At 37.8% G+C, this 17,876-nt stretch overlaps 1 protein-coding gene across 1 annotated transcript in view; it reads right to left on the bottom strand.

Moving 5' to 3' along the window:
- LOC140677451 (striated muscle preferentially expressed protein kinase-like) overlaps nt 1-17,423 on the bottom strand; it is a 40,627-nt gene extending 23,204 nt beyond the window's left edge. The window contains exon 1 of the mRNA XM_072911990.1: nt 17,045-17,423. Within this exon, the coding sequence (XP_072768091.1) occupies nt 17,045-17,423 (379 nt within the window). The remainder of the gene's footprint in view (nt 1-17,044) is intronic.
- Nucleotides 17,424-17,876: the final 453 nt, after the last annotated feature.

A 17,876-nucleotide genomic window follows, 5' to 3' on the forward strand; every position in this document is an offset into this window, starting at 1 on the left:
TATTGCGACATCCAGTGGGCACATTTAGAACAGCGGTTTCTTTCATTCAAAAATTTCAGGTTAATTTTTATTATAACCCTAACCCAAACACATCCCCGTGGGCCGGATAAAACCTGTTGGCGGGCTTGATCCGGCCCTCGGGCCGTACGTTTGACACCCCTGATCTAAAAGGTCCCCAAGTGGCTTACAAAAGCATTGCATCTAAATGGGCTTTTTTGCCGTGTGATGGAAGAATGTATTGTTACATTGCACGTACTGATCAGTCGAAGGGAAAAAACAGGGGGACAAAATTAGCGCTGATGTCTTCCCGTGAAACAGGAGAGGCGCAGGGCGGCTAACATCCCAAAAATCTAAGGCCTGGCACATTCCGCTCTATAAATAACCCGGGAGTCGGTGGACGAGGGTGCAGCCAAAAGAGACTTTGGAAGTGGGAGAGAGAGAGAGAGAGAGAGAGCGAAATGTTTAGGCAGCATTGAGTGATGGGACAGCTGTAAACCAACAAGCACATGGCAAGTCGGTCCTGTGCTGAATCAAGCTGAAGGTTAATGTGAAGAAAACTTTTGAGTCTTTTTTGCAACCTTGCTGAGAAATTAGGAGCTGGTTTGGGATTCGCATTTTATGCCTCGTACGTTATGTTAAAGCAGGGGTCGGCAACCCACACTGTTGAAAAAGCCATATCGAACCAAAAAATAAATACAAATCTGTCTGGAGCCACAAAAAGTTATGATGAAGGCAACACATGATGTAAGTGTTTTATTAGCTACAATAGCCTACTATCAAAATGACTTTAAAAGTCTTATATAAGTTGTGGAAGGGGGGGCGTGGCCTGCGGGCCTGCATTGAGGTGGGGTGTGCCAGGACCGGCCTCGAAGTCAGCGACAGGTGCGTAGATGGCCCACCTGGGCCTTGTTATCTAATCACCTGTCGCTCTGTATAAGCAGCAACCAGGAGGAGAGACGGAGTTGGAGCTGGGGGGAGAGCGAGAGCACGACGAACAGTCACAAAGAAAGACGATTGCTGAAAAGACTGGAAAAATAAAACTGTCTTGTAACAATGAAAGGGGCTCGCATGGAAATGCTTGGTGGTCTGGAGGACCCACTGGAAGGCAACTTCCACATAAGTGTTATAACGAAGGCAAGACATGATGTAAGAGTCTATATTAGCTATATTAGCCTACTATCAAAATGACTTTAAAGGTCTTATATAAGTGTTATAATGAAGGAAACACATAATGTTAGTGTCTATATTAGCCTACTATCAAAATGACTTTAAAAGTATTATATAAGTGTTATGATGAAGGCAAGACATGATGTAAGAGTCTATATTAGCTATATTAGCCTACTATCAAAATGACTTTAAAAGCCTTATATAAGTGTTATAATGAAGGCAACACGTGATGTTAGTGTCTATATTAGCCTACTATCAAAATTACTTTAAAAGTCTTATATAAGTGTTATAATGAAGGCAACACATGATGTTAGTGTTTATATTAACTATGTTAGACTACTATCAAAATGACTTTAAAAGTCTTATATAAGTGTTATAATGAAGGCAACACATGACGTAAGTGTCTATATTAGCTATATTAGCCTACTATGAAAATTATTTTAAAAGCCTTATATAAGTGTTATAATGAAGGCAACACATGATGTAAGTGTCTATATTAGCTATATTAGCCTACTATCAAAATTACTTTAAAAGTCTTATATAAAAGTGTTATAGTGAAGGCAAAACATGATGTTAGTGTCTATATTAGCCTACTATCAAAATTACTTTAAAAGTCTTACATAAGCGTTATGATGAAGGCAACACATGATGTTAGTGTCTATATTAGCTATATTAGCCTACTATCAAAATTACTTTAAAAGCCTTATAGAAGTGTTATTATGAAGGCAACACATAATGTTAGTGTCTATATTAGCCTACTATCAAAATGACTTTAAAAGTCTTATATAATTGTTATAATGAAGGCAACACATAATGTTAGTGTCTATCCATCCATCCATCCATTTTCTACCGCTTGTCCCTTTCGGGGTTGCGGGGTTGCTAGAGCTCAGCTGCATTCAGGCGGAAGGCGGGGTACACCCTGGACAAGTCGCAACTTCTATATTAGCCTACTATCAAAATGACTTCAAAAGTCTTATATAAGTGTTATAATGAAGGCAACACATGATGTTAGTGTCTATATTAGCCTACTATCAAAATGACTTTAAAGGCCTTATATAAGTGTTATAATGAAGGCAACACATGATGTTAGTGTCTATATTAGCTATAATAGCCGACTATCAAAATGACTTTAAAAGTATTATATAAGTGTTGTAATGAAGGCAACACATAATGTTAGTGTCTATATTAGCCTACTATCAAAATGACTTTAAAAGATAGGCTCCAGCACCCCCCGCAACCCGAAAAGGGACAAGCGGTAGAAAATGGATAGATGGAAGTTTGATATAAGTGTTATAATGAAGGCAACACATAATGTTAGTGTCTATATTAGCTATATTAGCCTACTATCAAAATGACTTTAAAAGTCTTATATAAGTGTTATAATGAAGGCAACACATAATGTTAGTATCTATATTAGCTATATTAGCCTACTATCAAAATTACTTTAAAAGCCTTATATAAGTGTTACAATGAAGGCAACACATGATGTAAATGTCTACATTAGCTATATCAGCCTACTATCAAAATTACTTTAAAAGCCTTATGTAAGTGTTATACTGAAGGCAACACATGATGTAAGTGTTTATATTAGCTATAATAGCCTACTATCAAAATGAATATGTGTTGCAAGTTCTCATTGACAGAAATGTTGAAATGTAATATTTATTCTTCACATTTTTAAAACATTGCAAAACATTAGTAAAATGAAGGCTTCTCAGAAGGTGAGCTAACTCCTGGAAATGACTGGCTCAGAATGGCCAAAGTTATAGATGTGTGTGTCCAAGTTAAAGGAAACGGTAGGCTGTCTTCTTCTAATGGATTCATTACAATCTTTGCAAGCTGGGCAACGTTTGCTGTGGTCTGGAACAACATGGCGACACACAACTATCAGAAATGCAGCCAATATTACATACAGATGATGTGTCATGAGACATACAAATATAAATTAAATACACAGAGGACATAAGTGAAGGAAATTAAATGAGCTCAAATATACCTACAAACGAGGCATAATGATGCAATATAGTCAATAACATCAACAAAGCTCACGTTTGTGCAATCACGCACAGTATAAAACGTTTGGTGGACAAAATGAGACAAAGGAGGAGTGGCATAAAATACATTAATATTAATAACAAATATATCCTGTGGCAGCATCGGAAAGTTGTACATGTTAAAAAAAACTATGATTAGTTCAATGACCGCAAAATTAGTAGGACAAAACGGCACTTGCCAAATACTGTCATCAGTGAAGCATGTTTCATATAAACAGTGGGATTTCTAACAATTAGGAAGATTTGTGTCATGTTTGTCCTCCTACAGAAACCATATTGAAACAAAAAATATATGTTTTGCCTCATCTTTTTCCATTTTCATACATTTTTAAAAAAAAAAGCTCCATGGAGCCACTGTGGCGGTGCTAAAGAGCCGCTTGTGGGTCATGAGCCGCGGGTTGCTTACCCCCGTGTTAAAGTAATCGACTTCCAGCTTAAATTTATTGGAAAATATAAAAATACAGTTATTGTGCCAATGATTGTATTTTTCGGACAATAAGCTGTTACTTCTTCCCTGCGCTCTGAACCCTGCGGCTTATAAACGGTGCGGTTAATTTAAGGATTTTCTTTTGCTAACGGCCATAATGTTTAGTACTCAGCAAATACTTTTCAACACTGACAGAAGAGGTGTGTTATAGTTTGTGCTAGGGCTCAGTGGAATTTTGATTACGATTTCAATTATGGCTTCTCACGATCTTGAAAATATAATAATACATTTATCAATTAATGGTCCGCGTGCATGCAAATTACAACTTTTTATTTATTTATAATCACTAAACTGAACAATTTAATCCATCCGTATAATTTCCGCGGATGGAGTCACGTAATTGGCCAATAATACCGAATCCGCAAAAAAAACCGCAAAATAATATCAGGGAAATTGACGCAAATGTGACTGAAATGTTTTCATTTTGAGGAGAAGTAATATTTGTTGGGGAAAATAATCAGACCCAAAACACGTCTGATACTAAACAATGTCGAGATGGTCACTTGAAACAGCAGCTTATTTACAAACCTAAAAGTAAGCGAGAAAAATCCACCCAATAAAAAAGAAATACAAAACACCCACAACACTTCTCATCTGCTTGTGTGGTTGTGAACGACATCATTGATGAAGCATTAATGTACAGAACAGCAGACGCAACTTGAGAGTCACGGTCGCGCTTTCCTTTTTTTTTTTTTTCAGTCTGAAGTCCTTTCTTTACGTGTCAAGCACAATAATAGCGCGCTAACACAATGAAGGTTTCAAAGGAGTATCTTACACAAGCATAATGTACTTAAAGCACTTATTGATACATTTACAAAATGATAATCCTTTGACCTAAAATACTAGTCGGAATTGTCCAAAGATGTATTTCACCAATATGTGAGGATTTTTGCATTCAATTAGGAACATTTTATTACATTTTATTTGATGGAAAAAAGTTCACACTCTATGGCGGTAAAAAAAAGTGTAAAAGGTAACAAACGGAAGAAAAAAAACAATTAAAACGTAAAAGCTGAATTGTATTGTTTTTTTTTTAAATATTGCTATTGTTATTTAATTTCATTGTTATTACTATAATAATTATTTTACATGTCGTGGTTTATTCGTTACTATTTTGTTACGACGCACGCGCAGTCTGCTTCTCCCTCCTCTGCGGGAGCACCGAGAGCCCACGCGTCGCCGCAGCCAGAGACAATCTGCATTCAGCGTACCTGGACCTGATGAGAGGGAGTTGAATAAAGGACCAGTGGACCCAAGGATCCTGGCGGGAACTTAGTTTCTCAATGGTGTACCGTAAGCCTACTCTAGCTTGATGCTCTCTGTTTTCCCTGTGCGTTTTCCCTCCGTGCCTGACTTCCTTGTTTGTCCTCCCTCAGTGCCCTCCCGAGTTTTGCCCTTGGTGATTCTTCCGTTGTTTTCCCCTGTGGACTTTGGACTGCCTTCCTCGATCCTTGACCCTCGCCCGGACACGGACATTGTCACTCCTCTCCTGCCCTGGACCACCTGCCTGCCCCACGGACTGCCTCAATCCTTCGCTCTCAACACTTGGTAACACACACTTCAGCTAACTACACACATAGCCTCTCACACACACACACACTCTTGGGTTTTGACACTCTCCACTTCCTTAGTTTAGTTTATTAGTTAGTATTGTTTATTATTATTATTATATATATTGACTATATATATAATAAATTATTGAACATTACTTCCCCCTGGTGTCTGAGCCGTCATCTCTCCTCTGTTAAACCATAACATATTTTATTTTTATTTTTTTAACTATATTTAAAGCTGAGTTTTGGTGGTACAAATACCAATGTTTTCACATTAATCGTGATTAAAATATAAATCTAAATGATTGTGGATTATTATTTTTGCTATAATCGTCCAGGGTACTAGGGCGCCATCTTTTGGGCGAGTTTGCTCACTGCAGGTGCAGGTTTGAAAATGTACTTCCTGTTTCGTCCCGGGAACCGGAAGTAGATCACGTTTTGCCTATTATTCGTCTATAGCGTTTTTGCTCGAAATTATTCTATATCACTCCAAGAAACGTTTATACGTTTTACAATACAACTAAAACAATTCATACTTACTAAACCGCACCATGTGTGATGTCTGTAGGTGTGTTTTCATGCATATTTGTACGCGCTATCGTAATGTAATCAAGCTAGCGTCGTTAGCATTAGCAAATATGCTAGCGCAGTTCCAAATGTGTTAATATTATTAAATTACAACAGCATTATTTTTGTATTGTTTCAGTTCCGCAAATTCTTTAGTAAATTCACAGAGACGTCACCGTGGAGTTATTGAGTCTGTTTAGCTGTTTCCGCAGCTAGTGGGTCCATGACGATGACTTCTGTTTTGTTTGAGCAGCCGTTTTACTGCCGTGTCACAGGCACCGTTTGGAAATAATTAAGGTTTGTTAATAAACATTTACAATATATTTCTGTGTAAATAACTTATTTCACAACGTATATATCTGCGCCTTATAGTCTGATGCGGCTAATATATGGAAAAAAATGATTCTAAAATTAAGCTGTTGCGGCGTATACACTGGTACACTCTGTAGTCCGGAAAATACGGAGATCAATTATTTAAAAAAAATCACAACATGTCCATACAACATCCCAACATAAAAAACTGTCGTGTATATCTAGTGCTGTCAAATGATATTTTTTTAAATCAGATTAATCACACTCTTGAATTTGAAATAATCGTAATTAATCACATGTTATTGATCGCTTGCATAATTTAAATTAACTTAAAAAAGACCCTAGTATAATAACAAATACAATTTTATTGTCAGAATGCTGTCCAGAAACGTATGTTTTAAAGTTTACTTGAATGCACTACATTTATTTGCTCAATACTTAGTTTTCTTATTACTGATGTATGCATTGACCTGATAGACAAGATATTTAATGTTCGAACTGAGAAACATGGTTTTTTTTTGCAAATAATCATTAACTTAGAATTTAATGGCAGCAACACATTGCAAAAAAGTTGGCACAGGGGCATTTTTACCACTGTGTTACATGGCCTTTCTTTTTAACAACACTCAGTAAATGTTTGGGAACTGAGGAGACAAATTTTTGAAGCTTTTCAGGTTGAATTCTTTCCCATTCTTGCTTGATGTACAGCTTAAGTTGTTCAACAGTCCGGGGGTCTCCTTTGTGGTATTTTAGGCTTCATAATGCGCCACACATTTTCAATGGGAGACAGGTCTGGACTACAGGCAGGCCAGTCTAGTACCCGCACTCTTTTACGACGAAGCCATGCTGTTGTAACACGTGCAGAATGTGGCTTGGCATTGTCTTGCTGAAATAAGCAGGGGCGTCCATGAAAAAGACGTTGCTTGGATGGCAACATATGTTGATCCAAAACCTGTATGTACCTTTCAGAATTAATGGTGCCTTCACAGATGTGTAAATTACCCATGCCTTGGGCACTAATACACCCCCATACCATCACAGATGCTGGCTTTTGAACTTTGCGCCTATAACAGTCCGGATGGTTCTCTTCTCTCTTTGGTCCGGAGGACACGACGTCCACAGTTTCCAAAAACAATTTTTACTGTGGACTCGTCAGACCACAGAACACTTTTACACTTTGCATCAGTCCATCTTAGATGAGCTGGGGCCCAGCGAAACCGGCGGCAATTCTGGGTGTTGTTGATAAATGGCTTTCGCTTTGCATAGTCGAGTTTTAACTTGCACTTACAGATGTAGCGACAAACTGTAGTTACTGACAGTGGTTTTCTGAAGTGTTCCTGAGCCCATATGGTGGTATCCTTTACACACTGAAGTCGGTTTTTAATGCAGTACCGCACGAGGGATCAAATGTTATGGGCATAGCCGCTTACATGCAGTGATTTTGCCAGATTCTTTGAACCGTTTGATGATATTACGGACCGTAGATGGTGAAATCCCTAAATTCCTTGCAATAGCTAGTTGAGAAATGTTGTTCTTAAACTGTTGGACAATTTGCTCACGCATTTGTTGACAAACTGGTAACCCTCGCCCCATCCTTGTTTGTGAATGACTGAGCATTTCATGGAATCTACTTTTATACCCAATCATGGCACCCACCTGTTCCCAATTAGCCTGTTCACCTGTGGGATGTTCCAAATAAGTGTTTGATGAGTACTTCTCAACTTTTTCAGTCTTTTTTGCCCCTTGTGCCAGCTTTTTTGAAACATGTTGCAGGCATCAAATTCCAATTGAGCTAATATTTGCAAAACATAACAAAGTTTCCCATTGCAAACTTTAAGTATTTGCAGTATATTCAATTGAATATAAGTTGAAAAGGATTTGCAAATCATTGTGTTTTGTTTTTATTTGTGATTTACACAACATGCCAACTTCACTGGTTTGGGGTTTTGTAGGTTTTTTTCACAAAATCATGCAACCCTAGTTCAATGGCAAGGTCCTTGCATTTCTACAGCTATGATAATATCACAAATTGCGATTCCTCATGTTGAAATAAATGTTAACATGAATAAAAATTAAATAAACATTTAATACAAATTTAATAAAAATTTAATAAAAATGTAATACAAATGTAATACAAATTTAATAAAAATGTTATAAAAATCTAAAAAAATTAAATAAAAATTAAATAAAAATTAAATAAAAATTAAATAAAAATTGCCATAACATTGCAGACACCACTTCTCACACGATCTCCTCCTGTCACAAACAAGCCTTCTGTCTTTTTTTCTCCCTGCGTGATCTCAGATGACTGAGCGGCTGCACGGTGATGCATCCAGTCGATGCACTTGGCGTTTGGTCTCTCGGCAGGAAAAGCACGTCTAATTTGAAGAGTGAACGTCTTTTACAAAGTCATGCTGAGCACTGCAGAACAACGGCAAAGTGCTTGGGCTGATACATGGGGCGCGCTTTTGTTGTGGCCAAAGTAATTTGTCAAAGCAGCTGCTGACACGGTCCCGAAACGGACTTTATTGCTTAAAGATGCACGGCGCAAGATTTTGTGGATCGGAACCAAATCGGTGAGGCACAGCAGTCGAAACTAAAAGTATCTAAACCAGTGGTTCTCAAACGGTGGTACTGTGGTATAAGGAGCATCATTGTTGATGAAGTTTGTGCATTGTGTCTAATGCTACAGTGGGCAAAAATATTAAATATACTTGTGAAATAAAACCTATGTCTTTTTTTAATTGAATACTTAGGCCTACTATGCTACTGTATTTTAATGTAGGAGAGCCAACTGTGTTCTCAGAGGTGGAACTTGGTGAAAAAAAGTTTGATAATCACTGTGCAGGGGGGGCGTGGCCTGCAGGCCTGCCGCAGAATGGGGTGTGCCAGGACTTGCCTCCAAGACAGCGACAGGTGTGTAGATGGCCCAGGTGGCCTTGTTATCTAATCACCTGTCGCCTTTATTAGCAGCAGCCGGAATGAGACACGAGGTTGGAGTTGGAGTTGCTGCTGAGAGACACAGACGCAGACAAAGACACTTTGCTGAAAAGCAAAAGCCTTGCTATTGAATGAAAATAAAACAGTGTTGTACCCTGAATTCCTGGCTCTCCTGGCAGTGTGTGGTGGTCCGAAGAACCCACTAGAGGGCAACCTCTCGCTTTTTAGGTATGAATGCAATCATATTAAAATGAAGCGGCTAACGGTACAGTTTTGTATGCTCGTCTCGGTTATCTTACGGCCAAACGTACAGAAAAACTTTCTCTTAAGGTCAGGGCACTATAGACCGATCATTTAAGCGTTGTTCATTGTGTGGGTGGATGTGGTTTATTTGTTCGAAGAACGCACAAAAAAGGATGAGCAACTCTGAGGCGTTCAAGGGCACCTCGTAACTCCGAGCGTAAGCGCAAGTAGGCTGTGCTTTTTATATTGAGCACTGCTGCAAAGTAACCCAGCGTGGGGCCAAAGAAAGTTGTGAGTGGCAGCACTTTGATTCACAAGGTGAGAAACACTATTGAAATAGTAAAATTAGGTAGAGGAGGAATTATGGTGTGGGGTTGTTTTTCTGAAGTTGGGCTTGGCCCCTTAGTTCCGGCGAAAGGAACTTTGAATGCTCCAGGATACCAAAACATTTTTGGACAATTCCATTCTCCCAACCTTGTGGGAACAGTTTGGATTGGGCCCCTTCCTCTTCCAACATGACTGTGCACCAGTGCACAAAGCAAGGTCCATAAAGACATGGATGACAGAGTCTGGTGTGGATGAACTTGACTGGCCTGCACAGAGTGCTGACCCGAACCCGATAGAACACATTTGGGATGAATTAGAACGGAGACTGAGAGCCAGGCCTTCTCGACCAACATCAGTGTGTGACCTCACCAATGCGCTTTTGGAAGAATGGTGGAAAACTCCTATAAACACACTCCACGACCTTGTGGACAGCCTTCCCAGAAGATATATATATATATATATATATATATATATATATATATATATATATATATATATATATAATAATAGGGATTTATATAGCGCTTTTCTAAGTACCCAAAGTCGCTTTACATGTAGAACCCATCAATCATTCACACCTGGTGGTGGTAAGCTACTTTCATAGCCACAGCTGCCCTGGGGTAGACTGACGGAAGCGTGGCTGCAATTTGCGCCGACGGCCCCTCCGACCACCACCTATCATTCAATTCACCGGTGTGAGCGGCACCGGGGGCAAAGGGTGAAGTGTCCCGCCCAAGGACACAACGGCAGCGATTTTTTGGATGGTAAGAGGCGGGGAGCGAACCTGCAACCCTCAGGTTTCTGGCACGGTTGCTCTACCCACTACGCCATGCCGCCCCATATATATATATATATATATATATATATATATATATATATATATATATATATATATATATATATATATATATATATATATATATATATATATATATATATATATATATATATATATATATATATATATATGTAAAAGCCAGTAAATTAGAATATTTTGAAAAACTTGATTTATTTCAGTAATTGCATTCAAAAGGTGTAACTTGTACATTATATCATCAGTGATGGTTTGGGGTGCCATGTCATCTGCTGGTGTCGGGCCACTCTGTTTCCTGAGATCCAGGGTCAACGCAGCCGTCTACCAGCAAGTTTTAGAGCACTTCATGCTTCCTGCTGCTGACCTGCTCTATGGAGATGGAGATTTCAAGTTCCAACAGGACTTGGCGCCTGCACACAGCGCAAAATCTACCCGTGCCCGGTTTACGGACCATGGTATTTCTGTTCTAAATTGGCCCGCCAACTCCCCTGACCTTAGCCCCATAGAAAATCTGTGGGGTATTGTGAAAAGGAAGATGCAGAATGCCAGACCCAAAAACGCAGAAGAGTTGAAGGCCACTATCAGAGCAACCTGGGCTCTCATAACACCTGAGCAGTGCCAGAAACTCATCGACTCCATGCCACGCCGCATTAACGCAGTAATTGAGGCAAAAGGAGCTCCAACCAAGTATTGAGTATTGTACATGCTCATATTTTTCATTTTCATACTTTTCAGTTGGCCAACATTTCTAAAAATCCCTTTTTTGTATTAGCCTTAAGTAATATTCTAATTTTGTGACACACGGAATTTTGGATTTTCATTTGTTGCCACTTCAAATCATCAAAATTAAATGAAATAAACATTTGAATGCATCAGTCTGTGTGCAATGAATAAATATAATGTACAAGTTACACCTTTTGAATGCAATTACTGAAATAAATCAAGTTTTTCAAAATATTCTAATTTACTGGCTTTTACCTGTATATATATATATATATATATATATATATATATATATATATATATATATATATATATATATATATAGTACAAGCCAAAAGTTTGGACACATCTTCTCATTCAATGGGTTTTCTTTATTTTCATGACTATTTACATTGTAGATTGTCACTGAAGGCATCAAAACTATGAATGAACACATGTGGAGTTATGTACTTAACAAAAAAAAAGGTGAAATAACTGAAAACATGTTATATATTCTAGTTTCTTCAAAATAGCCACCCTTTGCTCTGATTACTGCTTTGCACACTCTTGGCATTCTCTCGATGAGCTTCAAGAGGTAGTCACCTGAAATGGTTTTCACCTCACAGGTGTCATAGTTTTGATGCCTTTAGGGACAAACTATAATGTAGTAAATAGTCATGAAAATTAAAAAAAAAAACGCATTGAAATGAAAAGGTGTCCAAACTTTTGGCCTGTACTATATATATATATATATATATATATATATATATATATATATATATATATATATATATATATATATATATATATATATATATATATACTGTATATATGTATATATATATATATATATATATATATATATATATATATATATATATATATATATATATATATATATATATATATATATATATATATACATTAATATATAAGTATATGTATGTACTGTATATATGTGTGTGTATGTGTGTGTGTGTGTATTGTGGTAATATGTTTAAGTCTCTAAAACAGATTCATTGGATTTACAGTAGTATTTGGTCGTTGTCTGACCTTTTGAAACATATTAAAAAGTACTAAGTATTATGTATTATAGCATAATAAGATTTGGACATTTCTTCTCTCTCAACTAATAAATATGAACTAACTGAATGGTGAAAGGGTTTTTATGAGGTATGCCTCTAGAATACAGTAGAATAAGGCAAATATAGTATTAAGCATGTTTTAGATCCGTTATGGATACCTTCAAGATGGATGCAATGATGTTAGAGGAATGTTAAAGGAATATTTTTTCCTTCTTTGGGCATAATTGAAACGCCTTAGAAATCACCAGCTTTGATTTTGCGCCTGCATGATGAGCTCACCCTGTTTTCTTATCCACACACACTCGCACACTTATATTACTAGTGGTGTCATGAAGTACCAGCCTGGAGAGCGAGTGAAGAAGGAGGTGGGTGTGCACACCACGTGCGTCAAGTTAACTTTCAGTTTCGATTCCTGCCAAAGCAGAGCAACCTATAATTTTAATATTTGTTGGCCCTTTAATAATAACATTTAAAATTGTTGTGTTAATTTTTAATAATAACATCTTAAATAATCACATAATGTACAGGGAGATCATGACCCTGTTGAAGAAGTAAAATGTTTTTGGAATATGATTAATAGCTTAGCACATTTTGATATACAAACCCCAAAACCAGTGAAGTCGGCACGTTGTGTAAATGGTAAATAAAAACACAATACAATGATTTGCAAATCCTTTTCAACCTATATTCAATTTAATAGACTGCAAAGACAAGATATTTAACGTTCGAACTGGAAAACGTTGTTATTTTTTGCAACTATTAACTCATTATGAATTTGATGCCTGCAACAATGTTTTAAAAAAGCTGGCACGAGTGGCAAAAAAGACTGAGAAAGTTGAGGAATGCTCATCAAACACTTATTTGTAACATCCCACGGGTGAACAGGCTAATTGGGAACAGGTGGGTGCCATGATTGGGTATAAAAGCAGCTTCCATGAAATGCTCAGTCATTCACAAACAAGGATGGGGCGAGGGTCACCACTTTGTGAACAAATGCGTGAGCAAATTGTCGAGCAGTTTAAGAACGACATTTCTCAACGAGCTATTGCAAGGAATTTAGGGATTTCACCATCTAAGGTCTGTAATATCATCAAAAAATTCAGAGAATTTGGAGAAATCACTGCACGTAACATTGAACACCCGGGAGCTTGGATCCCTCAGGTAGTACTGCATCAAAAACCGACATCAGTGTGTAAAGGATATCACCACATATGCTCAAGAGCACTCCAGAAAACCACTGTCAGTAACTACAGTTTGTCGCTACATCTATAAGTGCAAGTTAAAACTCTACTATGCAAAGCGAAAGCCATTCATCAACAACACCCAGAAACGCCGCCGGCTTCGCTGGGCCCGAGCTCATCTAAGATGGACTGATGCAAAGTGGAAAAGTGTTCTGTGGGCTGACGAGTCCACATTTCAAATTGTTTTCGGAAACTGTGGACGTCGTGTCATCCGGACCAAAGAGGAAAAAAAACATCCGGATTGTTATAAGCGCAAAGTTCAAAAGGCAGCATCTGTGATGGTATGGGGGTGTATTAGTGTCCGAGGCATGGGTAACTCACACATCTGTGAAGGCACCATTAATGCTGAAAGGTACATACAGGTTTTGGAGCAACATATGTTGCCATCCAAGCAACGTTATCATGGACGCCCCTGCTTATTTCAGCAAGACAATACCAAGCCACGTGTTACAACAGCGTGGCTTCATAGTAAAAGAGTGCGGGTACTAGACTGGCCTGCCTGTAGTCCAGACCTGTCTCTCATTGAAAATGTGTGGCGCAATATGAAGCCTAAAATACCACATTGGAGACCCCGGACCGTTGAACAACTTAAGCTGTACATCAAGTAAGAATGGTAAAGAATTCCACCTGAAAAGCTTCAAAAATTGGTCTCCTCAGTTCCCAAACGTTAACTGGGTGTTGTTTAAATGAAAGGCCATGAAACACAGTGGTAAAAATGCCCCTGTGCCAACTTTTTTGCAATGTGTTGCTGCCATTAAAGAAAAGGATTTGCAATTCATTGTATTCTGTTTTTATTTACGGATTACACGACGTGCCAACTTCACTGTTTTGGGTTTTATACAAAAGTTATGTTTTTGTGTGTTTGATGGAAATAACACAAAACTGTAATAAGTGACAGCAGCATCCTTTCATTCTTTTTATTCAGCCTTCACCAGAAAAAAAAAGTTTGAACAGTATTGTATTTGTACTGCAATATACCCATTTTTGCCCTCTTTTTTTGCAGTTTTTATACCGCAGCAAATGTATTTCCTTTCATATATATATATATATATATATATATACAGGTAAAAGCCAGTAAATTAGAATATTTTGAAAAACTTGATTTATTTCAGTAATTGCATTCAAAAGGTGTAACTTGTACATTATATTTATTCATTGCACACAGACTGATGCATTCAAATGTTTATTTCATTTAATTTTGATGATTTGAAGTGGCAACAAATGAAAATCCAAAATTCCGTGTGTCACAAAATTAGAATATTACTTAAGGCTAATACAAAAAAGGGATTTTTAGAAATGTTGGCCAACTGAAAAGTATGAAAATGAAAAATATGAGCATGTACAATACTCAATACTTGGTTGGAGCTCCTTTTGCTTCAATTACTGCGTTAATGCGGCGTGGCATGGAGTCGATGAGTTTCTGGCACTGCTCAGGTGTTATGAGAGCCCAGGTTGCTCTGATAGTGGCCTTCAACTCTTCTGCGTTTTTGGGTGTGGCATTCTGCATCTTCCTTTTCACAATACCCCACAGATTTTCTATGGGGCTAAGGTCAGGGGAGTTGGCGGGCCAATTTAGAACAGAAATACCATGGTCCGTAAACCAGGCACGGGAAGATTTTGCGCTGTGTGCAGGCGCCAAGTCCTGTTGGAACTTGAAATCTCCATCTCCATAGAGCAGGTCAGCAGCAGGAAGCATGAAGTGCTCTAAAACTTGCTGGTAGACGGCTGCGTTGACCCTGGATCTCAGGAAACAGAGTGGACCGACACCAGCAGATGACATGGCACCCCAAACCATCACCCAACCATGCAAATTTTGCATTTCCTTTGGAAATCGAGGTCCCAGAGTCTGGAGGAAGACAGGAGAGGCACAGGATCCACGTTGCCTGAAGTCTAGTGTAAAGTTTCCACCATCAGTGATGGTTTGGGGTGCCATGTCATCTGCTGGTGTCGGTCCACTCTGTTTCCTGAGATCCAGGGTTAAGTAATATTCTAATTTTGTGACACACGGAATTTTGCATTTTCATTTGTTGCCACTTCAAATCATCAAAATTAAATGAAATAAACATTTGAATGCATCAGTCTGTGTGCAATGAATAAATATAATGTACAAGTTACACCTTTTGAATGCAATTACTGAAATAAATCAAGTTTTTCAAAATATTCTAATTTACTGGCTTTTACCTGTATATATATATATATATATACATATATTTATTTATGATGAATGACTGCATGGATAACATATGCAAGGAAGTTGCAATGGAAATATAAGTGAAAAGTGACTGTATAATGTACGCACTATGTATAATGAGTGGTGCTGTATTATTTAATGTATCATCCTCCCTCGCCACGTCACGCTTCATATCAAGGATTTTTGGGGGATATTTTTTAAAATCACATACTATATATTTTTTTACCCTAAATGAAGCATTTTCAAGCATAGACATTAGGTGTGTAAATATATATATATATTTTTTTCAAAACAAGTTACAGGTTACAATCTCCTTCTGGTTGCATGAAAAAAATGTATTTAAAAAAATTGATTTGAAAAAAATATATAAACATTTTGATTAAGTAATTAATGACATTTTTAGTTTTGACAATTAGGATTCGATTTAGATTTTTTTTTGAGTTGAGAAAATGTATTTTTTTAAATTGATTTGTAAAAATAATTATAAACATTTTGATTATTTAATGACATTTTTATTTTTAAAAATTAGGATTCGATTTAGATTTCTTTTTGAGTTGAGAAAATGTGCTTTTTCAAATTGATTTATAAAAATTGTTGTAAACATTTTGATTAATTAATTAATTACATGTTTATTTTTGTTGATTAGGATTCGTTTTAGTTGTTTTTTTTGAGTTGAGAGAATGTATTTTTAAAAATGTATTTGTAAAAAAAATTATAAATATTTTGATTAATTAATTAATTTAATGTTTATTTTTGAAAATTTGGATGCAATTTAAAAACAATTTTTGAGTTGAGAAAATGAATTTTTAAAAGTTGATTTGTAAAAAAAAAAAAAATAAACATTTTGATTAATAATTAATTTCATTTTTATTTTTGAAAATTTTGATTCAATTTAGATTTTTTTTTTAGTTGAAAAAATGTCTTTTTAAAAGTTGATTTGTAAAAAAAAAAATTATAAACATTTTAAATAATTAATTAATTTCATTTTTAGTTTTGAAAATTAGGATTCGATTTAGAATTTTTTTTTTTGAGATGAGTTTGTGTTGCATGCATACAACATGATACATCACAATTACCAGTTGTGATGAAAAAGAATTGCGATTAGAATGTAAAGTGTTTTTTTTTTTAGCAAATATTCAAAAATATCAATACTACATTAGCATTAGCTCGACGAGACCAAACCAAACAGAAAAGTGCCATTCAGTATCGTGGCCACTGATTGGCTCAGCCTCAGGCAGCGTTGCAATATTGCAAAGCAGCAGTGAATGGGCGCTTGCATTGCAGCGGGCCCATAATAAACTGTAAAGTATGAGCAATAATAATATGGGCTGCTTGCATTGCAGCAGGCCCATAATAATTACCTTCACCAAGGTCCAGGACAGCGAGTACAGCGCTGCTCCGAGCCTCTCCCAGGTGGTTATTGGCGATGCAGGTGTAGAGGCCGGCGTCACTGGGTTTGCAGTCCCTAATCCAGAGGCCTCCGTACTCCTGGTTCTCCATGTTGAGCAGGCCATCGTTGTGGTACCAGTAGAGGGAAGGCTGGGGGTCCCCGGCCACGGTCACCTTGAGCCGGATATCGCAGCCCGTCCCGACGGCGGCGTTCCGCATTTTGCGCGCGAACACCGGCGGCGTCGGGCTGGGGCGAGCGGGCCCCGGCGGCTCAACTCGCTCCGGGCTCGCTTTGGAACGTTTCGTAGGGACGGCGGGACTCGGGAGAGCCCCTTCCTCTGCTTTTTGCATGGTTGGTTTTTTTATGACCTTTGACCCTAACTGCAATTTAGTCACATCTCTGAATACAAAAAAATATATATATATATGTCAGAGCTCCTACCTGTGGTATTGTCCTAAACGTGGAAAAGAAAAGGTTGCCTCTCTCTTACCCGGTGGTATATTTAGTGCACGACCCCTTGGATCATGTTGCATTAACGACTCCCTCCACTTGCCTCCTGCTTTTTTTTTTTTTTCTCCCCTCCTCCTCGCTCCTCAACTTCTGGATAGTAATCCCAAACACAAGCAAGTCGCTCAAAAAGTAACGCCGGCTCCCCGATGGTGAGCATGGAGAAGAGTCCGATCAGCCCCCCGCCCCCCTGCCCTCACCCCGACCAGCTTGTAGGGGAATGACAGTCACGGCCTCACAATGGCAGCTGCCTCGCCGCCGAGGCCCCGCCCCCTTTGTCGCCTCCAGCCAACCTG

Source organism: Nerophis lumbriciformis, linkage group LG31 (assembly GCF_033978685.3).
Source record: "Nerophis lumbriciformis linkage group LG31, RoL_Nlum_v2.1, whole genome shotgun sequence".
Lineage (NCBI taxonomy): Eukaryota > Metazoa > Chordata > Actinopteri > Syngnathiformes > Syngnathidae > Nerophis > Nerophis lumbriciformis.